Source organism: Mixophyes fleayi, chromosome 2 (genome assembly GCF_038048845.1).
Source record: "Mixophyes fleayi isolate aMixFle1 chromosome 2, aMixFle1.hap1, whole genome shotgun sequence".
Classification (NCBI taxonomy): domain Eukaryota; kingdom Metazoa; phylum Chordata; class Amphibia; order Anura; family Limnodynastidae; genus Mixophyes; species Mixophyes fleayi.
This window is the reverse complement of record NC_134403.1, coordinates 366,708,191-366,735,530: the sequence shown is the minus strand read 5'-3', so window position 1 is coordinate 366,735,530 and position 27,340 is coordinate 366,708,191. Positions and strand designations below refer to the sequence as shown.

Here is a 27,340-nt window from a genome sequence, read left to right as displayed (position 1 = left end):
ACACAACTATTTTTCCCCCAGCACACTGCTATAGCCAGCAACAGATCTGCCATTTCTACTGTAGATAAAAATGCAAAAGTCTTTGTTGCACACATTTGCAAATGTATGTTTAAGCCATCCGCCACGCCAAGGCGCTTTTGCTAATAGGATGGTCCTACTCTAAACAATGAGAGTCCCATATATTTGGGCCATACATATGTGTTTTTAAATTGAGAGCCAACTTACCAAAGAAGTACCCCAGAAGCCTCCAAACAGCAATTCAGTGCCAGTACCCCCTCTCAGCTACTGACACCAACATGCCTCTCAGACAAATACAAAAGTGGAAGCTGCTCAAATCAATTTATAGGCCATAACAGGTGCTTGAAAGGGTGGGGTTATCCTGCAAGGAACATACACACAACATTTTTTTCCCCAGCACACTGCTATAGCCAGCAACATATCTGCCATTTCTACTGTAGATAAAAATGCAAAAGTCTTTGTTGCACACATTTGCAAATGTATGTTTAAGCCATCCGCCACGCCAAGGCGCTTTTGCTAATAGGATGGTCCTACTCTAAACAATGAGAGTCCCATATATTTGGGCCATACATATGTGTTTTTAAATTGAGAGCCAACTTACCAAAGAGGTACCCCAGAAGCCTCCAAACAGCAATTCAGTGCCAGTACCCCCTCTCAGCTACTGACACCAACATGCCTCTCAGACAAATACAAAAGTGGAAGCTGCTCAAATCAATTTATAGGCCATAACAGGTGCTTGAAAGGGTGGGGTTATCCTGCAAGGAACATACACACAACATACACACAAAAGATTTCTTAAAATAAAACAGAAATAAACACAGAAACAGTCATAGCACACACTGCGGGCAATTTAATCCCCCACCCCCTTAATGTTAAAAGATATCAGGTCTATACCATATATCTCAGCCCCATGGACACTAAAGACTTTATAAATACTAACATTATGTATTTTCATCAGTTTTAGATGGGTAACATTGTTGTCTTTAATTACTAAGCTGCAGATTAACAGTCATTTTGGGTCTTTTTTAGTGTTTAAGAAAATAGCAGACCATTAGGAAAATATTTCCCAATTTGTTTATAATGTAGAATGATGAACGAATACTTCCAAATAATGTTATCAGCACTGTAATTATTGAAGATAATGTACAGTTAGTCACCCATCTCCGATCATTTTAACTGATCCTACATGTTTTGTAAATCAATGTTTTTGTTATCTTAATCAGTAAACCTATGATTCAGTGTACTCGAGGCCAGGTCAAACCGCTCATCAGAATTGGCGATATGTCTTATTCTCTGACGGTGACCTTTTTGGACTTCCTTAAAGGTCTGGAGACTGTGATAGCTTCGAGTCAACAAGAGATTATTCCATTCCATCACTCTTACATAAATGTCAGTGCTCAATTTCCCCTTCTGAAACAGAACATCTACATTTACATACTGATTAATGATCCTTGAACCCTTGTATGTAAATATAACAGCCAGATAGCTGAAGCTAGAATCTTTAATTATTTGTTGCAACTGATTTAAAGGGGCAGGTGCCATAATTCCACAACATTTGAGTGCTATTTGTCATTGAGAAAAATAGTATTTGTTGCAATTGGTGAAGAAAATATTAGCGTACATTGCGGCTAAACACGCCCCCATGAAATGTTCCCTGATGCTGTATAGAAAATTCCTGTGTTTTATTTAGAGATGCTCACTGACCCCCGTGTTTTGGTTTTGGTTTTGGATCTGGATTACCATCGTGTTTTGGTTTTGCCAGACCGCCCTTGTGTGTTTTGGTTTTGTTTGGTTTTGTTTTGCAATTTTGTTTAAAAAGCAATGTTTTTGGGCATAAAATAACCGAATTTAGTGCTCCACCTGTTTCTTGGATAAGTAATGTAATTGTAAAGCTAATAAATTATGAAAAAAAAAACAGTTTAATTCCTGGTAGGCCGTCATTAATTCTACACACAAACCAGATTGGCTTCCTCTCTATCTATGCATATTGGCAATGCAGCCATCGTCTTTGGGTGTATATTACACCCTACAATTATAGTTAAATATCTAAAGAAATGGACAAAGGCAGTTTGGTTTCTGTCTCTCTAGGCCCCCCTCCACTTGTAGAAAATACTAAAAAATTCAGCCGTTATAGACTGTACAATATAAATAGAAATGGACAAAGGCAGTTTGGTTTCTGTCTCTATAGGCCCCCCTCCACTTGTAGAAAATACTAAAAAATTCAACCGTTATAGACTGTACAATATAAATAGAAATAGAAAAGGCAGTTTGGTTTCTGTCTCTATAGGCCCCCCTCCACTTGTAGAAAATACAAAAAAAATCAGCCGTTATAGACTGTACAATATTAATTGAAATGGACAAAGCCAGTTTGGGGTCAGTCTGTGTATGATACCCTACCCTTATTGAGAAATTGCCAAAACAGCAGCCTTTCAAGACAGTACGTGATATAGAAATGCCCCAAGTCCCTTTCCTATTTGGGGGTGGATTGCACCCTACACTTACATAGAACGTTTTAAAAAGATGTTATCGTCATCATCTTCAGTTTCATCCTCACCCTCATCAGTGTGTACGTCATCATCACAGACTATCAATTCATTGCCGCTTGAATCCACCATTAGAGAACAGTCAGTGCTTGGATGTCTTTGATGTTGAAGGCCTTCCTTGTGGAAGATGTAGTTCATTTTTATAAACATCATTTTTTCCACATTTTTTGGAAGTAACCTTCTACGGTGATCACTGACTAAGTTCCCTGCTGTGCTGAATACTCGTTCAGAGTACACACTGGAGGGTTGGCAGCTTAAGTATTGCAAAGCAAGTTTGTACATGGGTTTCCAAATGGCCTGCTTTTCTTCCCAGTAAAGAAAGGGACTGTCTGATATTTCCATATCAATTACCTCTTGAAAATAATCCTCCACCATCCTTTGCATGTTAATACTCGGATTGGATGGAGTTATGGGCAAGGTCATACATTTTTTTGAAAAATCCTTCAAACCAGCCCAGATGTTAAACTGTTCTGGTCTGCCCCCTGTGTCTTCCCTGCTTCTTTTTGGAAAATTTAATTTGTTACGAGCAGCAGCTGCTTGAGAAACTGAAGGAGGACACGTCGTCAAGGCCCACTTCAGCGGACAACTTGCTGAGCAATAGCTCCTTGCAAAAGTTCATATCTCGCTCATTTTGAAGCAAAGACTCAATGTAGGTCTTAAACCTTGGATCAAGCACAGTGGCCAAAACGTAGTGATCCGAGTTCAAGATTTTAATAGCTCGAGGATCATTGTGAAGCGAATTAAGTATTTGATCTACAAGGCCAACATACTTTGCGGAATTGCTTGCTTTCATCTCCTCCTTCAGTTTCTCAAGCTGCTTTTCCAATAGTCTAATGGAATGACTTGGCTCAAGCTAGCAGAGTCTGCACTCACTTCACACGTCACAACTTCAAATGGTTTCAGCACCTTTCACAGCACTGAAAGGATTCACCACTGTGCAAGAGTGAAATACATCCCCCTTCCTTTCCCAATGTCATGGCTTGTGCAATACGCTTGGATGGCTTTGCGGTGTTCCTCCATCCTCTGAAGCATGTACAGGGTGGAATTCCACCTAGTTACCACCTCTTGCTTAAGTTGGTGGCAGGGCAAGTTAAACTGTTCTTGGAGCTGCTGCAATCTCCTACATGCTGTGGCAGAATGCCTGAAATGGCCTGAAATTTTACGGACCACCGAAAGCATCTCATGCACCTCACGGTTATTTCGTAGGAAGCTCTGCACCACCAAGTTGATGGTGCGAGCAAAACAGGGAATGTGATGAAATTCACCCAGCTGTAATGCTCGAACTATATTGTTGGCGTTATCAGAAATGACATATCCTGGGGAGAGTCCAAGGGCTAGATTTACTAAGCTGCGGGTTTGAAAAAGTGGGGATGTTGCCTATAGCAACCAATCAGATTCTAGCTTTCATTTTGTAGAAGGTACTAAATAAATGAAAGCTAGAATCTGATTGGTTGCTATAGGCAACATCCCCACTTTTTCAAACCCGCAGCTTAGTAAATCTAGCCCCAAGTGGTATAAGCCATGTATCAATCACCTCTCTTAGTTTTCGTAACAAATTGTCAGCTGTATGCCTGTTAGTGAAGCCGGTGATACAAAGAGTGGCCTGCCTGTGACAAATGTTACGTAGTGGTGTACATGCTGCTGCTGTTCCTGCTGGTGAAGGTGAATGACCAACACAGTGGGCTGTCACAGTCATATATTCTTTGGTTTGCCCACTTCCACTTGTCCACATATCTGGGGTTAAGTGGACAGTGGGCAGAATGGCATTTTTCAGTGCAATCTCTACATTTTTACACACTTTTTGGTATAGTTGTGGAATTGCTTTACAGGAAAAATGGTGTCGCGATGGAATTCTGTAACGCAGACACAAAACCTCAATTAACTGTGAAAAACCAGCTGCGTTTATTGTGGATATTGGACGCAGATCTAACACTAACATTGCAGCCATGGCGTCTGTGATTCGCTTGGCGACTGGGTGACTGCTGTCATATTTCCTTCCCCTAGAAAATGATTGTTTCACAGTTAATTGTTGAAATGTAGGACTGCTCTTTTTCTTGGCCTTCCTCTGGGATGACGATTCACCCCCAGCATCAGCAACAGCAGCAGCAGTGGGACTAACGCTTTCTTCAGAGGAATCAATTATAGTGCAGGAGTCATCCAGCCTTACTAAGTGGGATGCCGGGCTAACTCCGAGCGCTACTGAGGATATTGATGAGGATGGTGTTGTGGGTGTATTTTGTAGCCATCGAGATGTAGGTGACCGAAGAGTCCTAGCTTATGGATGATGGAGTGCTTGTAATTTTTTTTTCCTAACATGAACTCTCGGCGTAACATAGACGAGGTTCCAAGATGGTTAAGGTCCCTCCCTCGACTGACTGTGGCTTGACATACACTACAAATGGCTATACAATTGTTGTCTGGATTTGGGTAGAAATAATTCCACACATAAGAAGTGGATTTTTTTGTTTTATGCCCAGGCATGACAATGGCCTTTTTCTTGTCACGTGCCAGAACTGCTGCCACTGGTACAGGACTTACACAAACAACCTCATCCTCATCAACATCCTCATTAGCGCCCTCGTCGCCTACACAAATCTCCCCCTCACCCTCTTCTAATTCCAAAGTGGCATCCTCAATTTGTGTATCACCGGCTACACTCGGGTTGTTCAGACACACATCAGCAGAACTGCTGAAAGGGCCCCTCTTTATGGGTACACAAACAGAATGCTCACGATTAGACATCCCACTGGTGGATGGACTCTCTACAGGGATTGGTGTCATTTCTGATTCAGAGCATACGGAGCATACATTATCCTCTCATGCCTTACTGTTTTCTTGCAGCTCGGCTTTCACGTGTAACAGTAGTTGTGCACCACTTTTAGACTCCAATTACTTGGTCTTTCTTGGTTACGAGTGACCGTACAAGAAGGCTTTTTTGAAGACTTTAGCTATTTCACTTTGCCTATCACTGCTGTTGGGTATGTTCTTTAATGAGCTAGACAACCCTTTTACTAACAATGATGTATAAATAATCTTATACCGAGTTGTGGGAGTATGGATTTAACATATGGGTGGAGTTCCCCTTTAATTATCTCCATAATGACACAATGGAAGGCATTTACAAAAACTTTTCTACAGGTGACTGTGATAAAAATGTTCTTTAAACCATAGCAACCAATCAGCAGTTAGCTAAAATGTACCAACATGAGTCTGACCTAAATGTCCCCCCTTTGTGTCTACCACCAATTATATTGTAAGTGCTAACGATAAGACATTTAGTCTGCAGTACATAGTATGGAAAATACATTTTCCTGAGAGTATAATTTGCCTCTTTTTGTTTCATCTGATGAGCTAGTAACCCTATAAGGAGAATCCCTTAATACCCATACGTACGAATAACCTCCGCTCAGCCTGTTTCTTGTCATTTCACGCTGTCTGCAGCCTCAATGAGGTGAGATCTACCTTACAGCTTCCTCATAAAGGTGCAGACAGAACTTTAATTAACAGTAGTATGTTTAAGAATAAAATCTATTTTAGGGAACAACTGAAACAGAAGTGAATGGTTTTGAAAAGATATTGCAGTAGAAAAACCTGGCGCAAAGCTAGTGATATAACTGATTGTTAACATAAACCATATAACACTCATAAATGCATCTAAAATGCTTTAATTTTTTAGAAAGCAAGAAAAGAAAAAAAAAGGGTTCAGAAGTGGAAAATGAACATAGCGACTATTTGCCAATTTTATTAATTTATTATTATTATTATTTTTATTTTTATTAGCAGATCTGCTTTTTTATATCTCTATTTGATACTGCGATTGTACTAGGTATGAGCTGAATTTGTAACTAACCATTATTCACGTTCAAGGTCCCTATACATAGATATTTTGTCATACAAATACTTCTACATATGTTCATGTATCCTGAGTTTTGTGATTAGGGCAGCCTACCTCTCTGCAGGACTACTCCATGCAGACCTACCCATACAGGTCAGACATCAGAACCATCTATGTATGGCAATGACACCAGAGTAAATTAACAGATAAGTGGTACCACATCGTGGGCTAAAATCTGCTCATTGCTAAATCAGTCCGGAGTAGTGACATCCTGGATTGCTGGTGTGGGGCGTCTCTCGAGCTGTTAGGGCTCTAACACCCAATCTATTCTGGATTTAGATCTCCAAATTAGTGACATAAGGGTCTATTTAACAAAAAGCAGCGTTAGAACGGATGTTCTATCGCTGCATCTCGCAGTGATCTTCTATCACTGCTATTTATCATTAAAAGGTCACATGAGTAGCTATGTGATGCTCAACTCCCCTGCAACACTGGCTGACAGTGGAGGGGGGGGGGGGGGGAGAGAAGAAACAAAACTTAACAATGTTAAAATAATTTTAAATTGAAAAAGTGCTTTATTTATGTAAATAAATCATGTGCGGGTACCTGCAATCCTTCTTAAATATTGCCTATGCTTTTTCTAGGGAAGCTATCTCAGAGATGGCCAACAAAGGCAACTGCTGTTGATACTGGTGATAGCTATTGCCCCTTTCTGGGCTTGTTAAATAGGGAGAAGCTCCTATGCTAAGTAGAATCCATAGTATCATATGTGTCTGTAGAGAGAACTTGGGGACTAGTGATTACTGGTCAGTGTGGTTTAATGTCCAGGAAAAAGAAAAGCTGAACCGCACAGAAACAAAGGTTTTACATTTTTTAAATACTTTGTGTAAATCTCTGACAGGGAAGGGAATGATAAATGAAGAACTATAATAGGAAAATAAACAAAAAAAGGCATTATGAAATGCAACAGACGCTTGTGCCAGATTCGTTAGTATGTTAGATACCTTAGTAAAAATACAATGAAGAAAAAACAATAAGGTTTCATAAAGGAAGTGCCAGTTGTTAGAAGTTCTAAGCAAACAACATGCAAAAATGATATACAATCATATAAAGCTAGTGGTAAAGAAACCAAACACTCAATAAAAAGTGCTAAAGCACAAACAGAAGAACGGAAGTGACAAAATATTCTTTGGATAATTTAGTGAAAGCAAAAAAACAAGGGGAGGAATAATAATTTGTTAAACTGAAGGATGTGGATGTGTTGGCGGAGACAATGGAATTACAGGCTGACTAAATAACCATTCTGCCCTGTATTTACTGTTGAAAACTCAGTGGGGTCACCTAGACTAGAAAGGAAAGATATATACTACTGTACTGTATACACAAATATAGTGACTACAGAATAGGTGCTACCAGAACGCTCAAAACTAATGCAGAGAAGTCAATGTGTCCAGATGGTATAACGCCATGAGTATTACTAACACTAAAAGTAGTGCTCGCAGCACCAATAAATATATTTTTTTAACTAATTGCTGTTGACGGGTATTATTCCAGATGATTGGAGAATTGCAAGAACTCTCAGTCTCACATCAATAACATGAGAAATAAATGTAACCAGTTTCTAAAAAAATTAATTGCTGACTTTTGAGAGTCAAAATACTAGATGGGCAACACGGTGGCTCAGTGGTTATCACTTCTGCCTTACAGCACTGAGGTCATGAGTTCAAATCCCAACCATGGCCTTATCTGTGAGGAGTTTGTATGTTCTCCCTGTGTTTGCGTGGGTATCCTCCGGGTGCTCTGGTTTCCTCCCACACTCCAAAAACATACTAGTAGCTTAATTGGCTGCTATCAAATTGACCCTAGTCTGTCTGTCTGTGTGTGTGTGTGTGTTAGCGAATTTATATTGTAAGCTCCAATGGGCAGGAGCTGATGTGAATGAGGTCTCTGTACAGTGCTACGGAATCAGTGGCAGTATATAAATAAATGATGACAGATCCGAGGCAACAGGAATTTGCAATGGTGAGATCTTGTCAAACAGATCTAGAGGTTTGTTTGGACTCTCAGTATTAGCTGTGTTGAAGGAGTCACAGTTCATGAGCGTGATAATTTTTTAAAAAAAACAGGAGGTTTTCTAGAACTAGAGGACACTCTTTGAAATTGGAGGAAGAAAGACTGAAAGGTTTAATAAGGACACACAGAAAGAAGGACTGATACATGGAATAGTTTCCCTTTGATGGGCTTATATATATATATATAGTACATGAATTCAAGAATGCATAAGAAATATATTGCTATTGTTAAACCATAGAGAGAAAATACATATAATAAAACAGCACAAATACAATCTCCTTCCCTAGAGAAATGGATTCAAAAAACACCCAAAAATGGGAAAATTAGATGGAGCCGCAGGTTCTCTGCCGTCACATTCTATGTTTTATATCCTCTCTTTCTAAGGACAAGAATGACTTGTGAATATGAATTGCTCAGATTAAAGTTTCCATGGAGATGGAATACTCCAGGGGGCCACTTACAACTCTCAGTTGTGATAGGATGACATCTACGGGTAAGCTGTCATTCACACCTAGCGGTTGTTTGCAAAAAAAATAAATGACTTTATGCTTCGTTAAACAGCTGTATGCGTAGAACAAATATATCATAAGCTTGCATTTTATAGAGCTAAATGAAAGTACAAGAAAAAAAAAGTTTTATAATTTCTGAGAACACATATTAATCAAAATAAATATTTCAGTGGTTCATTTATCAGACAATTAGGCGTCTTAAAAGAATCTGATTATACGGATGACTGATTTCTATTTCACAGTTTTCTTTACCAAATCAATGTAGTTGCTGACCGACATTGAGAATAGCAACATTAGTGGTATATATTATGTAAATGAACTGTATAGTTGAACAAACTGACGAAGGAAAATATGCAATTTGTAGCCTGCATAATGTCAGTTTAATTAACTAATTCACAACAGTTTCGATTATGATGCAACACAGGAGCTAATTGCATGAAAATATTCTATATTCTATGCAACTGACAGCCGGCTGATGACAGACACAAACAACTTCTTGCTTGGAAAAACGGTACCTTTTGGTGTTCACGTCACAAATAGCACAGCAGACTTTTGTCAGGATAACACCAGGCGACTCTCGCTCTAGCTAGACACAGTTCAGCTGCCTAGACACCAGCCAACAAGCTGGCATCGGTCGCCAAGCCACAAGAACAGTCCGTGTTTTATCCTCCACCCAAGCACTACAAACCAATCACAGAAGACAAACCATTTACACTTATGTGCTGCACCTGTGTGTTTGTGTGCTGCAAGAGAAACCCATAGGGAATTTAACCCTGTCTGCAACCAGTTCCTGCAGACTCCTTGGATATTTACCTATCCCTCTGTAGGTGAGGTGTGGAAAATAAGCTTCTTGGTCACAATGCATATAGTATACAAGGATGAAATTATTATTTCCTTAGAGGAACTAAGCTTATTGACCAATAAATAATCACGAACAAACCGCTTAGTTTGTTTCACAGTGTCTACAGGATATTTCAGGATTCAACAAAATGTTTGTCCAAAATTTGCTGCTTTGTTTTGAAAAAAAACTAAATTATGTAATGTACGGAGCACACAAGTCAACTTCCTGATTGCACATGAAGATATTTAAACTCTTCGCAGATAAAGGGATATATTTTATATATCTTGACAATTACTTTTTGCCATTCGTTTGATTATTTTTTTTTTGGTATATCTGTGAGAGGTGCTGGTGTTGGAGTAGTCAGGGTGAAAATCTAGCCCTCATTACTATATACATGAGGCCTGACTTTTATTCATAAGGTCTGACTTATATTCATGAGGTCTGATTAATATTTATGAGGTCTGACTTGTACATACCTCCCCAAAAAAATTAAAAAGGGACAAACTACAGTGAAGTCTGAATATATTCATGAGGTCTGACTTATATTCATGACGTCTAACTTATATTCATGAGGTCAGACATATTTGAGAGGTCTGACTTATATTCATGAAGTCTGATTAATATTCATGAGGTCTAACTTGTACATACCCCCCCAACAAAATTGAAAAAAGGGACAAACTTCTGTGAAGTCTGAATATATTCATGAGTTCTGACTTAATTCATGAGGTCTAACTTATATTCATGAGGTCAGACATATTTGGGAGGTCTGACTTATATTCATGAGGTCTGGATAATATTTATCAATAGTGATTTGACTACATTGTCACCTAGATGAAGCTTAGCCCACAAAATGTGTTTAGTTCCCTTTTAGTAGAATGTTAGTTCACTTTAATAAAAACATAGAACTATGAGTCAATAAAGAACTGACAGATCTATCTAGCCTGCCCTTTTTTGATACATTAAGGGGCGTATTCAATTGTCAGCGTTAACGCTGCAAAACGAGCGCTCGAAAAATATTACCGTTTATACGGTAATTACTCGCTCAATTTCAGCTCGCAGCTCCCTGAGCAGCGAGCTGAAATTGAGCGAGTAAATTACCGTATGAACGGTAATTACGCGCAATATTACCGTATAGACGGTAATATCTTTCGAGCGCTCGTTTTGCAGCGTTAACGCTGACAATTGAATACGCCCCTAAATTTTTCCAGTTGAGCTGCAAAAAACTTAATATAATAAAGTAAAGTGAATGAATTCTGCTTTCTATATCCTTAACTTTTTTCCATTTAAAATGGGTGTATTGCCCGCTGCGGGCACGTCTAGTCACTGAACCGCAACACGAGTCAGTTACGCAGCTGCCAAGTTTCTTACATAGCCCAGAGGCGATGTCTCTCGGTGCATACATTATAATTCAATGAACATGTAATTAGTGTCGAGTCGGGAAACTTTAAAGGCAGTGTTTGATCATAAACTATAACACAGTGTTTACTTTGATAAGATTTTGGAAATGATCTGTCTGCAAATGACTGCAGAGGAATTATATGTACACCGGGGGAGTAGGACAATGTGAGTGACAGATGACAGCCAGAGCTGAGTTTACCATCCCTGGTTCTGTTTTGGCTGATCTTGGGATGTAGTGTTTGGCCAAATAAACATCTATTGGTAGATGCTGGAGGCGGTAACGTAGAATTCCATTTTCCTAACATAAAGTATTATTAAAAGGCCCTAATATTGCATATGGCAATAAAAATGTATGACTATCTAATATAACAATGTGGAAATTAGGACATTTTAGATCACACTGTCAATCAGAAAAGCAGAGTAGAGGCCCCTGGAGCGGTGCATAGATAGACTTCGCCATCACCCCCCAAAGCAAAAAATGTGCTATGGTGCCCAGTGACGGGCTACACATCACATGCACTCGTACTATGCACAACAGGGATCTCTGCAGAGTGGGTAGTCATGGTTTTGCCAAGGTGCAAAGTTTTTTGCTTTGCTCTCCTTAATTACTCAGGCCCATATTGCTCATCTACTAGGCAGTTTCAGGCACTTGTCTTCTCTGTGTGTGTTACAGCTTGGGCCGCCATCAGGGGGCTACGGCCAGTACTGCTGTGAGGGGCCCGGACAGACCTCTCCGTCTGTCCAGACTCCCTGGACTGTCCGGGCTCCGCAGTCACTGACCGTGCCTTTTTTTTACTTACCTTCTCCGCGATGCTGCAGCTCTGCCTCCCAGACTCTGATAGGCTGGGAGCACGGCACTCCCAGTGTATCAGTGACCAGGAGGCAGAGCTGTTGCAGAGGAGAAGGTAAGTAAATAAGCTCTTATTTTTTGTGAGGGAAGGGGGGAGGGAGAGCCCGGGGGACCATAACTGAGGAGGGAGGGAGGAGGGGGGACAGGGAGCGCCTGGGGGACCTGATCTGTGGAGAGAGAGGGGGGAAGAGGGGGACTTTAACTGTGGAAGGGGGGGAGAGGGGGACATTAAATGTAGGGGGAGAGGGGGACCTTAACTGTGATTGGGGGGGGGGAGAGGGGGACATTAACTGTGGGGGGGTGGAGGGGAACATTAACTGTGGGGGGGGGGAGTGGAGGGGGACCTTAACTGTGGGGGGGAAGAGAGGGGGACATTAACTGTGGGGGGGAGAGAGGGGGACATTAACTGTGGGGGGGAGAGAGGCGGACATTAACTGTGGTGGGGAGAGCGGGGGACATTAACTGTGATTGCGGGGAGGGGAGAGGGGGACATTTCCTTTGGGGAGAGGGGAACATTTACTGTGATGAGGGAGTGGGGGGGAATGTACTGTGATGAGGGATAGGGGGCGCATTTATGGCGAAGTTGGAGGGGGGCACATGTATGGGGAGTGGGGGCCCCGCCAGATTAATTAGTACTGGACCAAGGGGGGGGGGGGGGGGCATCAGATTAATTAGTACTGGGCCCCACAGTTTCTGATGGCAGCCCTGTGCCAAGCTCTGGATTGCGGCCCTGAGGCCATATCCAAACATTAATTATGTCTCTGAATGAGACACTGTTAGTGTGCTTAATGCTGGCAATGGATTTCATCAGGAATGGGGCAGCCATTGATGTCTCACACACACCCAGGGCTCATAACTCAGTAGAAGCAGCAATGCAGCGAGGGGCCGCTCCTCTTCACTCCTGCCCAGATAATCTCCGCCCCACGAGGAGCTGAGGGCGGAGCAATGGCTTCTGTGAATTAGGGCAGCCCAAAATATGAGCAGCTCAGCTGAGCACAGCCACTGGATATTGATAGAAGCAGCAACGCTGTGCACAAAATCCTCTAGAGTTAAAGGTAAGATAGTGACTTTACTTGTTGAGTCTAAAGAAATACAAGGGTCCTGTAAGATACATAGATACAGAATTTAACTTTTTTTTTTTTTTTTATTTAAAAGCTGATGTGGAACGGGAAATGTGAGAGAAAAATTGGTTGGCAGGGGGCAGTTAAGAGAAAAGCTGTTGAACAAGGTTTATGTGAGAGAAAAGCTGATGGAAAGGAGGCATTTGAGAAACAGGCTGGTGGGAAGTTACCATATGAGAGAAAAACTAGTGGGCAGCAGGGGCAAGTGAGAGAAAAGCTGGTGGGCAGCAGGGGCAAAGGAGAGAAAAACTAGTGGGCAGCAGGGGCAAGTGTGAGAAAATATGGTGGGCATTTGTTTTTTACTTTGTTTTGCAATCTAACATTTGGAACCCCCGCTCTAGACTTCCTCTGTTTGCCCTGGGGCAGCAGTGGAGCCTGGACAGCTTTCTGCATCAATTATCCGGACATCAGTGCACCTGGACTGCAGCATTGCCAGCCAGACAGGAGGAGGCAATAGTTATTATTTTACAAAAGTCACTAGTGTGAGGGGCTGGAAAGTGTGTATATGGGAGAGAAAGGGCAGAAGGGTGAAACTTTGCCTAAGGTGCCGAGAAACCTTGCACCAGCCCTGGCTATGATCTACAAAGTTTCCCACCGCTGGAAGTAACAATGTCTGGAAAATCACACACGTTCCATACATCATGCATTTTGAAAAAGAAAATGTATTTCCCCTTTAAGCATAGATCTGAACACTGTAACTTGTAATTCTGCTACATATGTTCTTTTCTAAGCGATGTTAATAAATGATCGGGAAGAGAATGGAAGATGCGAGGTGTCTACGCTCCTCCGCTGTGCTCCAAGGCAAACGCAAGGAGTAAATGGCATCTGCTCCCATCTCCAGTGTCTGCTCTGCGACCAAGAATCCATCACTGCCTGACATCAAGAGACACCAAAATTATCAGAATGAAAAGTGCCAGAGGCCAGCCGGGGACTCAGCGATACAGAGGCAGCAAGTGAACAGCTGAGGAGGAGGAGGACTGATGAAGGAGGAGTGGGAGTTAGATGGAGAGGGGGGGACTGTTCTCTCTCTGTAGCTGTGAAATTGCTGAGCATATTATCTTTTTACAAAAGCAGAAAGAAAGCACTTAAATAACTAAACACACGAAAACCCACGGCAGATAAAGATCACCTAATCCTCTGGTAGTATTCCCTCTTGTATCCATGTTGTTTTATGAGTAAGGTCAACTATTTTAGATATTGTACGGAAAAAAATAAACCAATGACATGTTTACTTAAATCACATGAAATGGATATTTATTAACACTGCATTTAAAGTGCTGAACCTCTGACATGTTGATCATTATAAAGATGTTGTGAAGAATACGCGCATGGCTGCCTCAGCTGGACCAAGGTGGGCGAAGTTAGAAGTCATAGCAGGGACCTACTGTTTGATGAAAGCTGGTATTGGGAAGGGCCTCTGAGAGCTTTATGGCATGTTCTCACTGTAGTTGTACTGCTGCCCGTTGCCCAGCAATTAGTTCAGTGATACTGTCAGTACTCACTGTAGTTGTACTGCTGCCCGTTGTCCAGCAGTCTGTCAGTACTCACTGTAGTTGTACTGCTGCCCGTTGCCCAGCACTACTGTCAGTACTCACTGTAGTTGTACTGCTGCCCGTTGCCCAGAAGTTAGTTCAGCAATACTGTCAGTACTCATAACACTGGCTTCAAACACCCGATGGACCTAAATACATCCAGCTGTGCTCAGCATCTATCGGGCATTTAAAGCATTCCTCTTACTAATCCATTGATCACCACTCAGAAGTCCACAGTGCAACACATGACCGGCAGTCTCTCAGAGACAGAGAGATGGCTGGAGTGCAGGTCAAAGGACAAGCTGCAATTTAGCAAGGTAAGGTCTAAGCCAGTGTTGGCTAACCTGTGACACTCCAGGTGTTGTGAAACTACAAGTCCCAGCATACCCTTCCAGCAATAAGCTGCTATATATTGGCAAAGCATGCTGGGACTTGTAGTTTCACAACACCTGGAGTGTCACAGGTTAGCCAACACTGGTCTAAGCCAAGGTTGGTACACAACTATTTAGGATACTAGGGGCCTGGTGCATTAAGGAAAGCAAAACAAACTTATTGCTTCGTAAATCGGGCATCGCACGTCCACATTAAACAAGGATCAGATGTAAAAGATCTGTTGATGAATACGGGTCTAGGCTCGCTCTGCTCTAACAGACACAATACACTACAAGGTGCGTCCAATACATATGGGGAATATAAAGTCCCAAGAGAACGCACAGGAAAAAAATATTAATGTCAAACGTTATTAATATAGTCATTAATGGCAAAACTTTTTTAAAAAAATGTTTTTTTTTATGTTTTTTTTTTTGTATATGTATAAATACATTTAATAGAATGTTATTAATGTCTACTGTACATAAAATGCATTTTTACAGTTGTTCCTGATTGCAAACACATGTTCTAGCTGTATACACAGCCGTCATCACTATCCAGGCCCGGCGCTCCCATTAGGCAAGGTTAGGGGACCTGCAGGGCGCCTCGAAATGAAAAAAAAAATGGAAATCCACGGGGAGGAGAGGGGGGAAGGGGCTATTGAATCTTACCTGCATGAAGCTGCTCCTCTCTGCTCTGTCTTCTCCCCTCCGCTCACTGACAGTGACAGGCCGTGATGATGATGTCATCATCACGGCCCGACAGTGTCTGTGAGTGGAGGGGAGAAGACAGAGCAGAGAGGAGCAGCTTCATGCAGGTAAGTTAAAGAAAGACATGGGGAGGGGTGGGGAGGGAAGCGCAGCGGCGATTTTTAAAGGGGGGGGTAGCAGCGATTTTTAAAGGGGGGGGCGGCGATTTTCACACAGGGGGGGGCGGCGATTTTCACACAGGGGGGGGCGGCGATTTTCAGACTGTGCCTAGGGCGCCAAGGACCCTAGCACCGGCGCTGTCACTATCACTAGGTACTTACACCAGACCTGTAGCTGAGAGTTGCCCAAAGCTTCAATGGGACGCTGCTGTGTGCACTCAACCTTAGCACACCCTAACTGTACATTAACTATGCTCATACGCCCAGTCCCCTGTCCGTTTCACCCATGAAGGTAGTAGTGATGGTCTTCTGTGCACGAAGATGAATTGGACATTGCTGTGGTGCCCACAACCGAACTGTACGGGATGCGCAGAGCGATTTTCCACAAAATATGACATATATTGGAATTTATGTTCCTCATTGAATCAGACCCTAGATGAGCACAACCAAGATAAACCTAAACTGTCATAGGCAACAATCAGCATCACCAGTTGTTTATATAGCGCCACCAATTCTGCAGCGCTGTACAGAGAATATTTGTCATTCACTTCAGTTCCTGCCCCAATGAAGCTTACAGTCTTATTTCCCTACCACATGCACTCATGTTGATTTTGTCAGCAGCTGAGTAACCTACCAGTATGTCTTTGGAGTGTGGGAGGAAACACATGGAGAACATACAAACTCCACACAGATAAGGCTATGGTCAGGAATTGAACTCATAACCCCATCGCTGTGAGGCAGAAGTGCTAACCACTGAGCCATGCCAGACATGGCGCCGTGTGTGCTGAGGGCTATACAAGATGGCGTTGCCATGTCTCAGGTAGCGTCCGTACAGCCACATGACCGGTGATCGGTCTGACTGCAGCTGTGCTGAGGGTTGGGCACAATTTTGGCCGCCTCAAGCTGAGCTGTTTACAGAAGTTTATCTTGCAATTAAAATATGATGACTATAAAGAAAGAACAACTTAATTATCCTCGCTGAGCCACAGACGGATTTAACTGAGACAAGTAAGTCATTTACATTCCTTGTGGCAGCATCTTTCAAAGTACAATCATCTAATATATTTAATTAATGGGCATTTATCCTCAATATTGTTAAACATTACACAAATGCTACAATTCCCCTCTTTGATCTCCTTGCACAAATGAGAGATATAAAAATAAAAACATTACGTCAGCGCTGGGCTTATTTATAGTAGAAAATGAATTTACGGCACATTAAGCTTTTCCATTTTCCTTGTTCGGGTGATTTTACAGTGAGTTACTCTGCAATGGAATTAATAGGGTATTTGGAACATTAGCAGCAGCAAACTAATATTAATATCATTAGTAAGAAGGGAAGCCTGTAAATACCTATCTTCTCTAACCAGATATCCAACGTTCCATTTAAGATAATAAATAGCAGGATTCCGAAAGATTATGGATTTATAACATGTACAGAAATGTATTTAATACCTCGGATTTACAGTATGTGATCTGGAACTGTCTTCATCCCGTAATGTTTATATAACTAATACTTGTTTCTGGGATAGAAAAAGGAGATGAGTTTTGTGGGTAAGGAGATGTTAGGGACTTTTTTGCCTTTGTAACTTGCTTTTGATTGATGTGTTTTGTTACTTAGAACTACTGTGATATTATGGCTTAATAACACTTCAAAATCTGTCTCTGGGGTTGGACTTCTCCCCTAATTGTATTTTGTTTCTGTTTCTATTTTTATGCATAAATTGTCATGTCATTATTTTAGCATTATTACTATGTCATAGACCCTATGCCCCCGAACTAAGGTGATTTCAGGTGTTCCATATCTCCTTGTTGGAGCACAGGTGTAATCATTACTGACTGATACAATGTAACAGATCCACAGGTGGTATAATTATGTCACATGTCACCTGGAAAACCTGCACTGTTATCTGGCCATGAGGACTGGGTTTGGGAAACCCTGGCATAGGCTATCTAGATTGGTTTGCCATTGCATGCCTATGCCGATATCAACCACGGTTTATTTTTATTTTTTTAGGTCGGAGCAGTTTTATTATCGTGAATCTTCAAGAAGTGCTACTTTGTTATATTTAATAGTGGTACAAACTTAAAGAAGCTCTGTTCAAATACAAATGGCAATAGTCTTAGTATTCCCCCTTTCTTAACTATCAGTTTCTATGTGGTTCCATATTGTCTAGCACAGTGAGAGCCAACAGGGCCCTCCAAGCCTTTACCTGTGGCCCCCAGCTCCTTCCTGATTTATGGTCAGATATTTTTGTTATAGCTTGTAAAACTTGTTTATTATGGCTGCTGTTATTACAGATAGACGTCTCTTTCTCTGATTTAATGTACTGTTGTAACTTATTACTGAGACTAAGGGCTAGATTTACTAACAGGCGTGTTTGTAAACCCGCCAACTTTCGGCGGGTTTGGCGGCGGTTTAGCCATCGCCGGATTTACTAAGGCTAAACCCGCCGTCCAAACGGCCAAAAATGATGTTTCCAAACCCGCCTCTGTATAAAGCGCCATGACGGTTTCAACAATGTTCTACATACAAACAGCCGGATTTACTATTAGGGGGTTTATAAAGCCGCCGGAAAACCGCCATTCAATAGACCAAAATGAAGCAGCGAGATTGTTCAAACAGTGTGCTGTTTCAGATATTTAGCCATTTCTAACATAAGAGAAAGAGCCATTTTGTGCAAAGTTTCCTCCTTTAGGATTGTATATGGGAAATGGGCAAACTGGCATGTAATTTGAGGATTTTTTTTTTTTTCCCATCCTGTATTATTGAATCCTATTTACTGATGTAAAGGTTTACCGGCCACTCCACGTGCATTTAAAGTGCGTATAATTCTGGAATCTTTGCCTGATGTGGACGTAGTACCAATGTTTGTACTCATGTAAACCAGGTTCCTAGATATATTTGGTGGGGTGCTTATGTATGCACCTGTAAAGGTGTCTGATATTATCCTGGCTTGCTGTCTAATACATAATCTAGCTTTACATCAACTTACCCCACCGATTATTGCAGTACACAGTGAACAAGTAGGGGCCCGTGTCCCATTTGGTGATGTGCAGAGCACACAGGGGGAGGCAGATTTGAGACCGTCTCATTACAAACAACTTTAAATGTAAGTGCATACAATAAAAAACATATATTGGTTTTTGATTTTATGTCAGTGCAATGGTCTTATTTATGGAATATTTTAATAAAATTGGACCCTTTAAACAGAGGATAGTGTGTACTGTGAATGTTGTAATTGTTAAAATCCCTGGAAAGTGACAGTTAGAGGTCAATGTGTACGTGAAATTAGTGCATCGTTTTCAAGAAAACAGTATACTCTTGTTTAATGGGAAGAAAAGAAAGAATGATAAGAATTAAATATAACTGCATTTATTGCATTACAACATAATAAAAGAAAAAGTATAACGCTTACACAACACATTCCCCAAGAATACATTTTTTGCCCTAGCGCCGTCTTTTCGCTGCCATATCACTGTGCTTAGCCCCACTCTCTACCCTCCCTCGCCCACCCCTGGTGCGAGCACCTCTCCTTGGAGGAGTGCTATGTGTGGATCTGCTCGGCGTACTAGCAGTACTGGTGGAGGCCGATGAAAAAGGAGCCGGCAAGCGGGCAATCAGTTTCTGCTGGAGTTGGCCTGCCAGCCGGATAACATTGGCATTCCCCTCGGGAATGGAGGAATGCATGGCGTCCACAGACCCAGACATTTGGGCCAGCTGCACATTCGTCTGCTCCAAAGCGCTTGCCAGCCGGTTTATTGCAGCAGAGATTTGGCTAGTGGAGCGGTGTATTCGCCTCAACTGGGCCGCAATTTGTGACATGTGCCCAGTTTGCCTGTCCATGAACAATGTCTGTTGCTGCTGGAATGCGCCAATAGACAGCGCCATTTCTCTGGCTGGGTCCATAGGTGCAGGTGCAGGTTGCTGGTGTGATGGTTCAGCAGGGCCAGGTGAAACTTCCTGGAGGCCAGACACAGGAGCATCCACTGTTACCAGGGTGATGGTTGTTAGATCCTCTGGCTCAGGGGACATTTCCAGGGACTCCGCCTGAGGTGGCTGGTATGAAGAGGGCCCTGTGTATGAAAAATGACGGTAAGTATATAGTATATAATATGTTTGTATATTGCATTCTGAACACTGGATAGGAAAGAATATTCTTTAGCAACTACAGATTCTTGCACAATGTTTGCATTCCTGATTTCTAGTCCTATGCTACCTGCTTACGGATGCACTTATTATCCTTTTAATACCCATTATCCTTTGGACTGTGTAGTACATGCTGGGTTATTTTGACTAAACTGCATGCTATAAAAAGTGGAGATGTTGCTGATAGCAACCAATCAGATTTTAGCTGTCATTTAGTTAAATGCAATAAATAAAGTAAAGGTATATTCTGATGGGTTTCTATAGGCAACATATCAGTTTAGTAAAATGTAGCCCTAACTTCTCATTGCAAACAATAAAAAGGAAAAAAAAAATACATTGACAGCAACATTTGCACAGAAAATCAAGTAACTCCATTATTTCTCTCCTAAACAGAAATCACGCACCTGCTTGCTCGTCTGTGCCCGAATCTCTCGCTGAAGGTGGAGGTGTAGGTCTGGCACTGGGACTGAACTGCGGTCCTGGCGATTCTGGATGTATTAGAAAAAGCATACAATGTATTTCCAGAAAAAAACAATTCCCAAATATACTGTTTATTGCACAAATGTGTTTGCAAATTTTGTATTTTTTTTTCTATGAGAAAAAAAAACCTTTACAAACTATTAGAGGCAAAAATACACTTTGCAAAACAAAAAAAAAAAAAGAAAAAACGTTTGCAAAGAGAAAAGCAGTTTTAAAAAGAGAAAAGCAGTTTTAAAAAGAGAAAAGCAGTTAAAATACTGTTAGGGTAAAAAAAACAAATAACTCACCAACTACTTGGCCAAAAGAGGGCGAGTCGGTGTCCTGGACATTTATGCCCTCTACAATTTCAGCCGGCATTATCTGGCGCAGCTCCTCCTTGTACGTGGTGTACTCCATACGAAGTGGGGGGCCACCACCCGTGCGCCTTGTCGACCTCCTTTCCTGGGCCATCTTCTCTTTAAGCCTCCTCTTAATATCAGAGAAGCGCTTGCGGCAGTGCGCCACTGTCCGCTTCAGTGGGCCCACCGCGTTCACGGCCTCACAGACTCTCCCCCACAGTTGGTGACGCCGCCTTAGAGGAGTCCGGGCTGCCAGGTTCCCTAGGATGACCTCGTAGCAGGGAATGATGTTGTGCACCAACACACAATTCTCATCATGTGAGAAGCGCACATTCCTCCCTGTCTTGGTCTTCCTGCCCTGTCCTGTCTCCTCAACCTCTCCCTCTCCCTCCTCTGACCCCTCAACCTCCATCTCCCTCTCCTCAGCCTGTTCTCCCCTCCTATCTCTGGACATTTTTACCCAGAAGACAGAAAAACACAAAACACTGAAGGACTTACAAACACAAAGAACAAACTACACTACCTACAGACACACTCTCCACACAGTCACACACAAGTAACACAGACAAAGGACAAGTCAAATACAAAAAATACAAGACAGAAAATAAATGAGAAAATAAAAGTACAAAACAGGAAAAAACCACAGGACTACTCACACTTCAAACAGATATCGCTCCACCAATCCAACAAACTCCAACTCTTACCAACTCTCAGCAAACCACTATCCTCCAAACTCCTCTCATAAAACTCCTCTAAATCCTATCAGAGAAAAAAGTGTCAGGCCAGTGGTTTATATAGGGCTTGTGATGTCAAATCTCCTGACTTTGAAAATAGCCAATAGTAACAGGCCAGGAGACAGGTGTAATTTTCAAAAAAACGCCTTTACACAAAAGCGCCGTCATTTCAAGCAAAAGCGCCATGTTCTATTCAAAGCCGCCGGCGGCTTTGAGCATTACATCCCGCCGTGACATCGCCGGCGGCTTCAAATTGAAGCTGATATGCGCCCATTAGTAAATCCGGCTGTTTGCAATGCAAACACGCCGGAAAACCGCCGCGATGCATGGCGGCTTCAAGCCGCCATGCATCACGCCTGATAGTAAATCTAGCCCTAAGGGTAAAGTGCGGCCCTTTTGAAGGGTAGAGGGCCGCACCGTGCAGCCTCTGAAGCGTATCAGGTTGCCTATCACTGGTCTAGTATCTATGCCCAGCAGGACGGAGATGGGCGGAAGTTGTTTTCGGGGGATATAATGATCCCCATGTGTCCAGGTAGCTAGTAGGGTCTCGTCCCCTTCCTGATTGTCATAAATCTCTTGGTTACATACTCCTTTTTTGTTTTTCCTTACCTTTTCTGCTCCCTGTCCCACTCCTCTCTTTATGTTTCAGCAAAGGTTACTCCTGAATGTTCCACCTCCACACAAAGAAGAAGACATAGGGGTATATTTACCAAACTTCGGGGTTGGAAATGTAGAGATGTTGCCTATATCAACCAATCAGATTCTAGCTATCATTTATTTAGTACATTCTACAAAATGACAGCAAGAATCTGATTGGTTGCTATAGGCAACATCTCTACTTTTTCAAACCCGCAGTTTAGTATATATACCCCTATATGTGGACAACAGTCTACACATCTCTGCTAATAATATACACATAAATAAGGCCATTCTTGTTGATTTCTGGCACAATGAATTATATCTTAATGTTTACATTAAGACATTAGACATTAGTCATTATCCGCTTTGTTACCTTTTTATGCCAGAAACTATTGATAGTAGGCCGTGACTTAAACTCTTTCTTAAATCCCCGTTTTGTCAAATCAATTCAATCTCTATGGCACCTAAATCTACTCGTGCCCCATCCCCTTTGGTGGTATTTGCAAACGCAGGAGGAAACCGGAGCACCCGGAGGAAACCCACGCAAACATGGGGAGAACATACAAACTCCACACAGATAGGGCCCTGGTCAGAACCTATGACCCCAGCGCAGCAATGCTAGCCACTGTGCAGTCATAATGCCTGCAATCAAGCTTTTCTCAGATTACATTTGTCATGCTATATGCCTTAAGCCTAACTTAACTGCTGTTGACATAGAAGCTATTAGCTGGCTGAATGTCTATAGCAAAGCCCCCTCCATCCTGGTGAATGAATGAATCTTTTTTGCTTGAACAGATCTAACTCTTAGAATCAGACTTAGAAGCTTTCTTCGATGGCTATAAAACAATAGATGTTACAAATTCAACTATTTGAGAGGTTACAAAAAGCATATATCTGAGAATGTTTCATTTCCTAGGAAGGCCAAGTAGTCTCTGGGTCAAGTTGAGCACTTCTTCGAAAACCGTACAAATTGCAGAAGCTCGGTTTACAAGCAATGCATCCGAGAAGCAGGAGAACAGAGGGACACTTGGCCTTTGTTTAGTGGCCAGAGCTGGAAAAAGCACTAAGCTTAACTAAACAGAAATATGATCATAAAAGCAATAAAGCAGATAGATATGTTAGCTAATACACCGAAGCATGTTAGTAACGTCAAGATACAGAACACGCAATCTGTTCTTCTGATGGAGATCTCCCCTGTGCAGACATTATGCTGCATTGTTATTATTATGTAGAAAGGGACCCATAAATCTAAGTGAAAATAATATTTTTTTTGTTGTCTTCCAAGGGGGGTATTCAATTGTTAGCGTCAACGGAAAAAAAACGAGCGCTCAAAAAATATTACCGTTTATACAGTAATATTGCAGGAGAAAAGCGTTAATACGGTAGTTTACTCGCGGAATTTCAGCTCGCCGGCGTTTTTTTCCATTAACGCTAACAATTGAATACCAAGTGTCTGACAACTGATGAACGGGTCTAAGGAAATCCCCCAACACAAGATGAAGTACTTTTGGCAATGCACTCCTTGAAAGCAAGAAAGACTCCAAATCCACATTGTCTTTCTGTGGTCTATACTATATGCACTATACTATATGTACTATATATATATATATATATATATATATATATATATATATATATATGTATTATAAGACTTGTGTGTAATGCTTCCTTTCTACTGTATTGAGTGTTCCATTATTTGCAAAATACAGAAGGCAGGAAAAGACACATCCCCCTACAATTATTTATTTCCTTATTTAATATCAACTTTACCTTTTTTGCAAAAATCCTGGCTAGCCCGCTTAAAACCTTTTTGCACCAGCGGCTAACACATGCTTATCAAGTGGGATTTGTTAAAGGCCGCCTGTCCTCAGATGACACTAGAAGAATAACATCCCTGAGTGCAGAAGACCACACATTCCAGCCTCTTTGTTATCACTTGATGCCGCAAAGGCTTTTGATAGACTGAATTGACAGTATATGATTGCCACACTACAGGTACTAGGCTGTGTACAATCTTTTCTTACAAGTGTCAGATCACTGTATACAATGCCTTCTGCAAATAGCTGCACTTCGGATTTCTTTGATATTAGCAATAGTACTAGACAAAGACGCCCGTTGTCCCCACTGCTCTTTACGGTGGTAGTGGAATAATCCTGATATTACAGGTATCTCCACTGTGACAAAGGGCTCATTCAGACCTGCTGAAACACACATATAGACCCACAGACCCATCAAGAGAGGTATCTTATGCACCTGCTATAGGGCACACACTGCTTCTGATGGCTTATCATAAATCAGGGTATATGCTGCTGGTGCAGAGGTGGAAGAATATCTAGATGTGTACGGCCCTGCAAATGGGCGTAAATACCCTTGTTTTCTCCTTTTTAACTTTTCAGATGATGTTCTCCTTACCGTCAGCAATGCCTTTCACCACTTCGCCAAATCTCTTCAACACTTTATGCATATTTGTCAATATATCAGGCTTCAGAATCAACAAGAAATCTGTAACTGTGAATATTAATTTTCCAGCGCTTACAGTTAAGCTGTCCCAACTGAACTTCATATTTAGAAGGGAAGCCAAATCCTTGACTTATCTGGAAGTTAAACTGACTGGGGAATATTCATCACCGTAAGGCTAATTACCCCTTCCTTGTTTTCAGCTGTGAAGGGAGAGCTTAAGGAATGGAATAATTATGTCATTTCTTTGTTTGTCAGAATAACAGCATTGAAGATGACGACTTTATTACTTTCAGATGTTGCCGGTAGCTATACCTTAACAGGTTCTGGAAGCGCTCCAGAAACAAGTTATGCAATTTGTCTGGCAGGAACAAAATCCAAGAGTAGCGAGTTGTGGACTGTTGAGGTTTAAACAGATGGGGGGATATACCCCAGAGTGGCACAAATTGGACATCTCTTGGATTGACACTCTCAGGTGCCATTGAAACCCTGAATTCTGGACGTTATGCTGCTGATATATTAGGTTTTAGCAGAAAAAAGCGATATTTGTCTAATACCCTGTGTGGTGTTATTTAGAGTAATACGTTGAAGTTGCACCTTACCAGTATTAGATAGTTCTCTTTCTGGTTTCAACACTTCAGATTTTCTATGCACCAGAGAGGTAAAAAGATTTATCCACAGAGATTTAAAATGACACCAGTGTATTTTGAATTAATTTTCCTTTTATTATTAAGAATTATTCTGATATTTATTTTAGAAGCGCACAACTATTTTTGAACAACACCTTATCACTTTGAAACTATTTACAATTGACAAACCTTTAAATTTGCCATACTAATAACACTGATATCTTATTGGAATTCTATGTCTATGGATGTCTCTGCCAGGATAAATTATTAATCTTCATATATATATATATATATATATATATATATATATATATATATATATATATATATATATATATATATATATATATATTATAATTACCTAACATTAATATATGACTTAATTTCTCAATGCAACTTTAAGACCTACGTCAACTATTTCAATAACTATTTGTAGAAGTGGTGCTTGTGGTTGGGGCCCATAAATTTCTTTTTTTTTATCCCGTTGTACTTTATGAATAGTCACTTTATTAAGTGGTTGTCGACAAGAAGATTTTGGTAACACACTATTTCTGTATTTTTCCTGAAAAACTGATTTCTTTTTTAGTAAGCAGTTCAGGTATATGGGGATCAGTAACATGTGTCTAAGTAACTGCTGATGTTTTCAGTGTCAGTGATGTAATGGTGGGAGTTATGCTTATCTGTGTCTGCTGAACTGTTCTTGGGGCATTGCACAACCTGAAAGGCATGCGGGGGAACTCAGACCCACAGGAGACGTGAATGCAGTCTTTTCTCGATCTTTAGGGGCCATTTGAATCTGCCAGTATCCACTCGCTAAGTCCAGAGTTGAGAAATACCGGGCTAATTTGAGAGCGGTAAGCGACTCCTCAATTCCGGGTAATGGATATGCGTCCTTGTGAGTGATTCTGTTCAGCTTTCTTTAGTCAACACAGAAACGTAATTGCCCATCTTTCTTCTTTACAAGGACTACAGGCGCGGCCCAAGGGCTGTGACACTTTCCTGAATAACACCTGACTGTAGCATCTCTTCCAACATCTTGCAGACTGGTTGGTATAGAGCCGGTGCTAACGGCAGATGTCTTTCCTTGATAGACGGAGCATCACCTGTTGAGATATAATGCTGAATTTGTGACACCATTTCAAAGTCAGTGGGATCTTGGCTAAAAGCCAAAGGGTTATCTTTCACTACTTGAAGGACTCCAAGCTTCTGTTACGCCAAAGTTCGTTCATCTCCAATCTGGATATCTTCTCTGCAAGAGTCCTTACAGGCTATACAAGCAGTGGATGAAGATGAAGTGAGGAATGTGGAGGAGACCCTGGTGAATCAGTTTATTGACGGGGTGAATAATGATAATGTTAAGACACAATTGAGATTACTTTGAATGCAATTACCAGAACATATTTTTTGGGATGTCAAGGAGGCCGCTATACAGATGGTTGGAACCCATCAGGTACGGGAGATACCATTCACAGAAATGGTAGATTACAAGGAATTCAAAAACCCTGGGGAGACCATAATTCAAAACATCCAGACTTCAATCGTTGATCCACTTTGTGCACTAAAATCCCAAATTGAGAAGTTAACCACTGGAATGGCAGAAATGTGTCATGAGATTCGTAACCTCAAAAGTCAGCCAAATACCCCAATAACGGAATCTAGGTGGCGAACAGAGAGAAGAAGGGTCACCAGTGATTGGTGGGAGCCTCCACAGAGAAATGGTAGGACAACTTCTGACCGTTTTGATCCCCAAGGAGGACCCATCTATCACCGATGCAACAGAAGTGGCCATATTGAAAGAAATTGCAATCGTTTAGAGACTTTAAACTCCAATGCCCCGAGGAGGGAGACCGAGCCTCGGGGGAATCCATAAGAATAAGAATGCCCCTGTAGAATGGTGGCCCCACTACGTCAGACAGTGCCCAATTTATACCTGCTCATATAGATGGGGATAAGATA

General features: G+C 41.5%; 1 protein-coding gene across 1 annotated transcript; it reads right to left on the bottom strand.

Moving 5' to 3' along the window:
• Positions 1-1,233: 1,233 nt before the first annotated feature.
• On the bottom strand, positions 1,234-21,712 carry LOC142139989 (uncharacterized). Its single transcript, XM_075197851.1, has 4 exons — positions 20,875-21,712; positions 20,512-20,595; positions 19,955-20,034; positions 1,234-1,428 (listed from the first exon to the last, which is right to left on the bottom strand). The coding sequence occupies exons 1-4, from the start codon at positions 21,377-21,379 to the stop codon at positions 1,234-1,236; spliced, it is 864 nt and encodes a 287-aa protein (XP_075053952.1). The 5' UTR covers positions 21,380-21,712.
• Positions 21,713-27,340: the final 5,628 nt, after the last annotated feature.

Coding starts and splice junctions, on each gene's coding strand:
- LOC142139989 (XM_075197851.1), bottom strand. CDS start 21,379: ATGTCCAGAGATAGGAGGGGAGAACAGGCTGAGGAGAGGGAGATGGAG. Junction 20,596..20,874: donor CTCTTTTGGCCAAGTAGTTG/GTGAGTTATTTG, acceptor TAATACATCCAG/AATCGCCAGGACCGCAGTTC. Junction 20,035..20,511: donor GGGCACAGACGAGCAAGCAG/GTGCGTGATTTC, acceptor TTTCATACACAG/GGCCCTCTTCATACCAGCCA.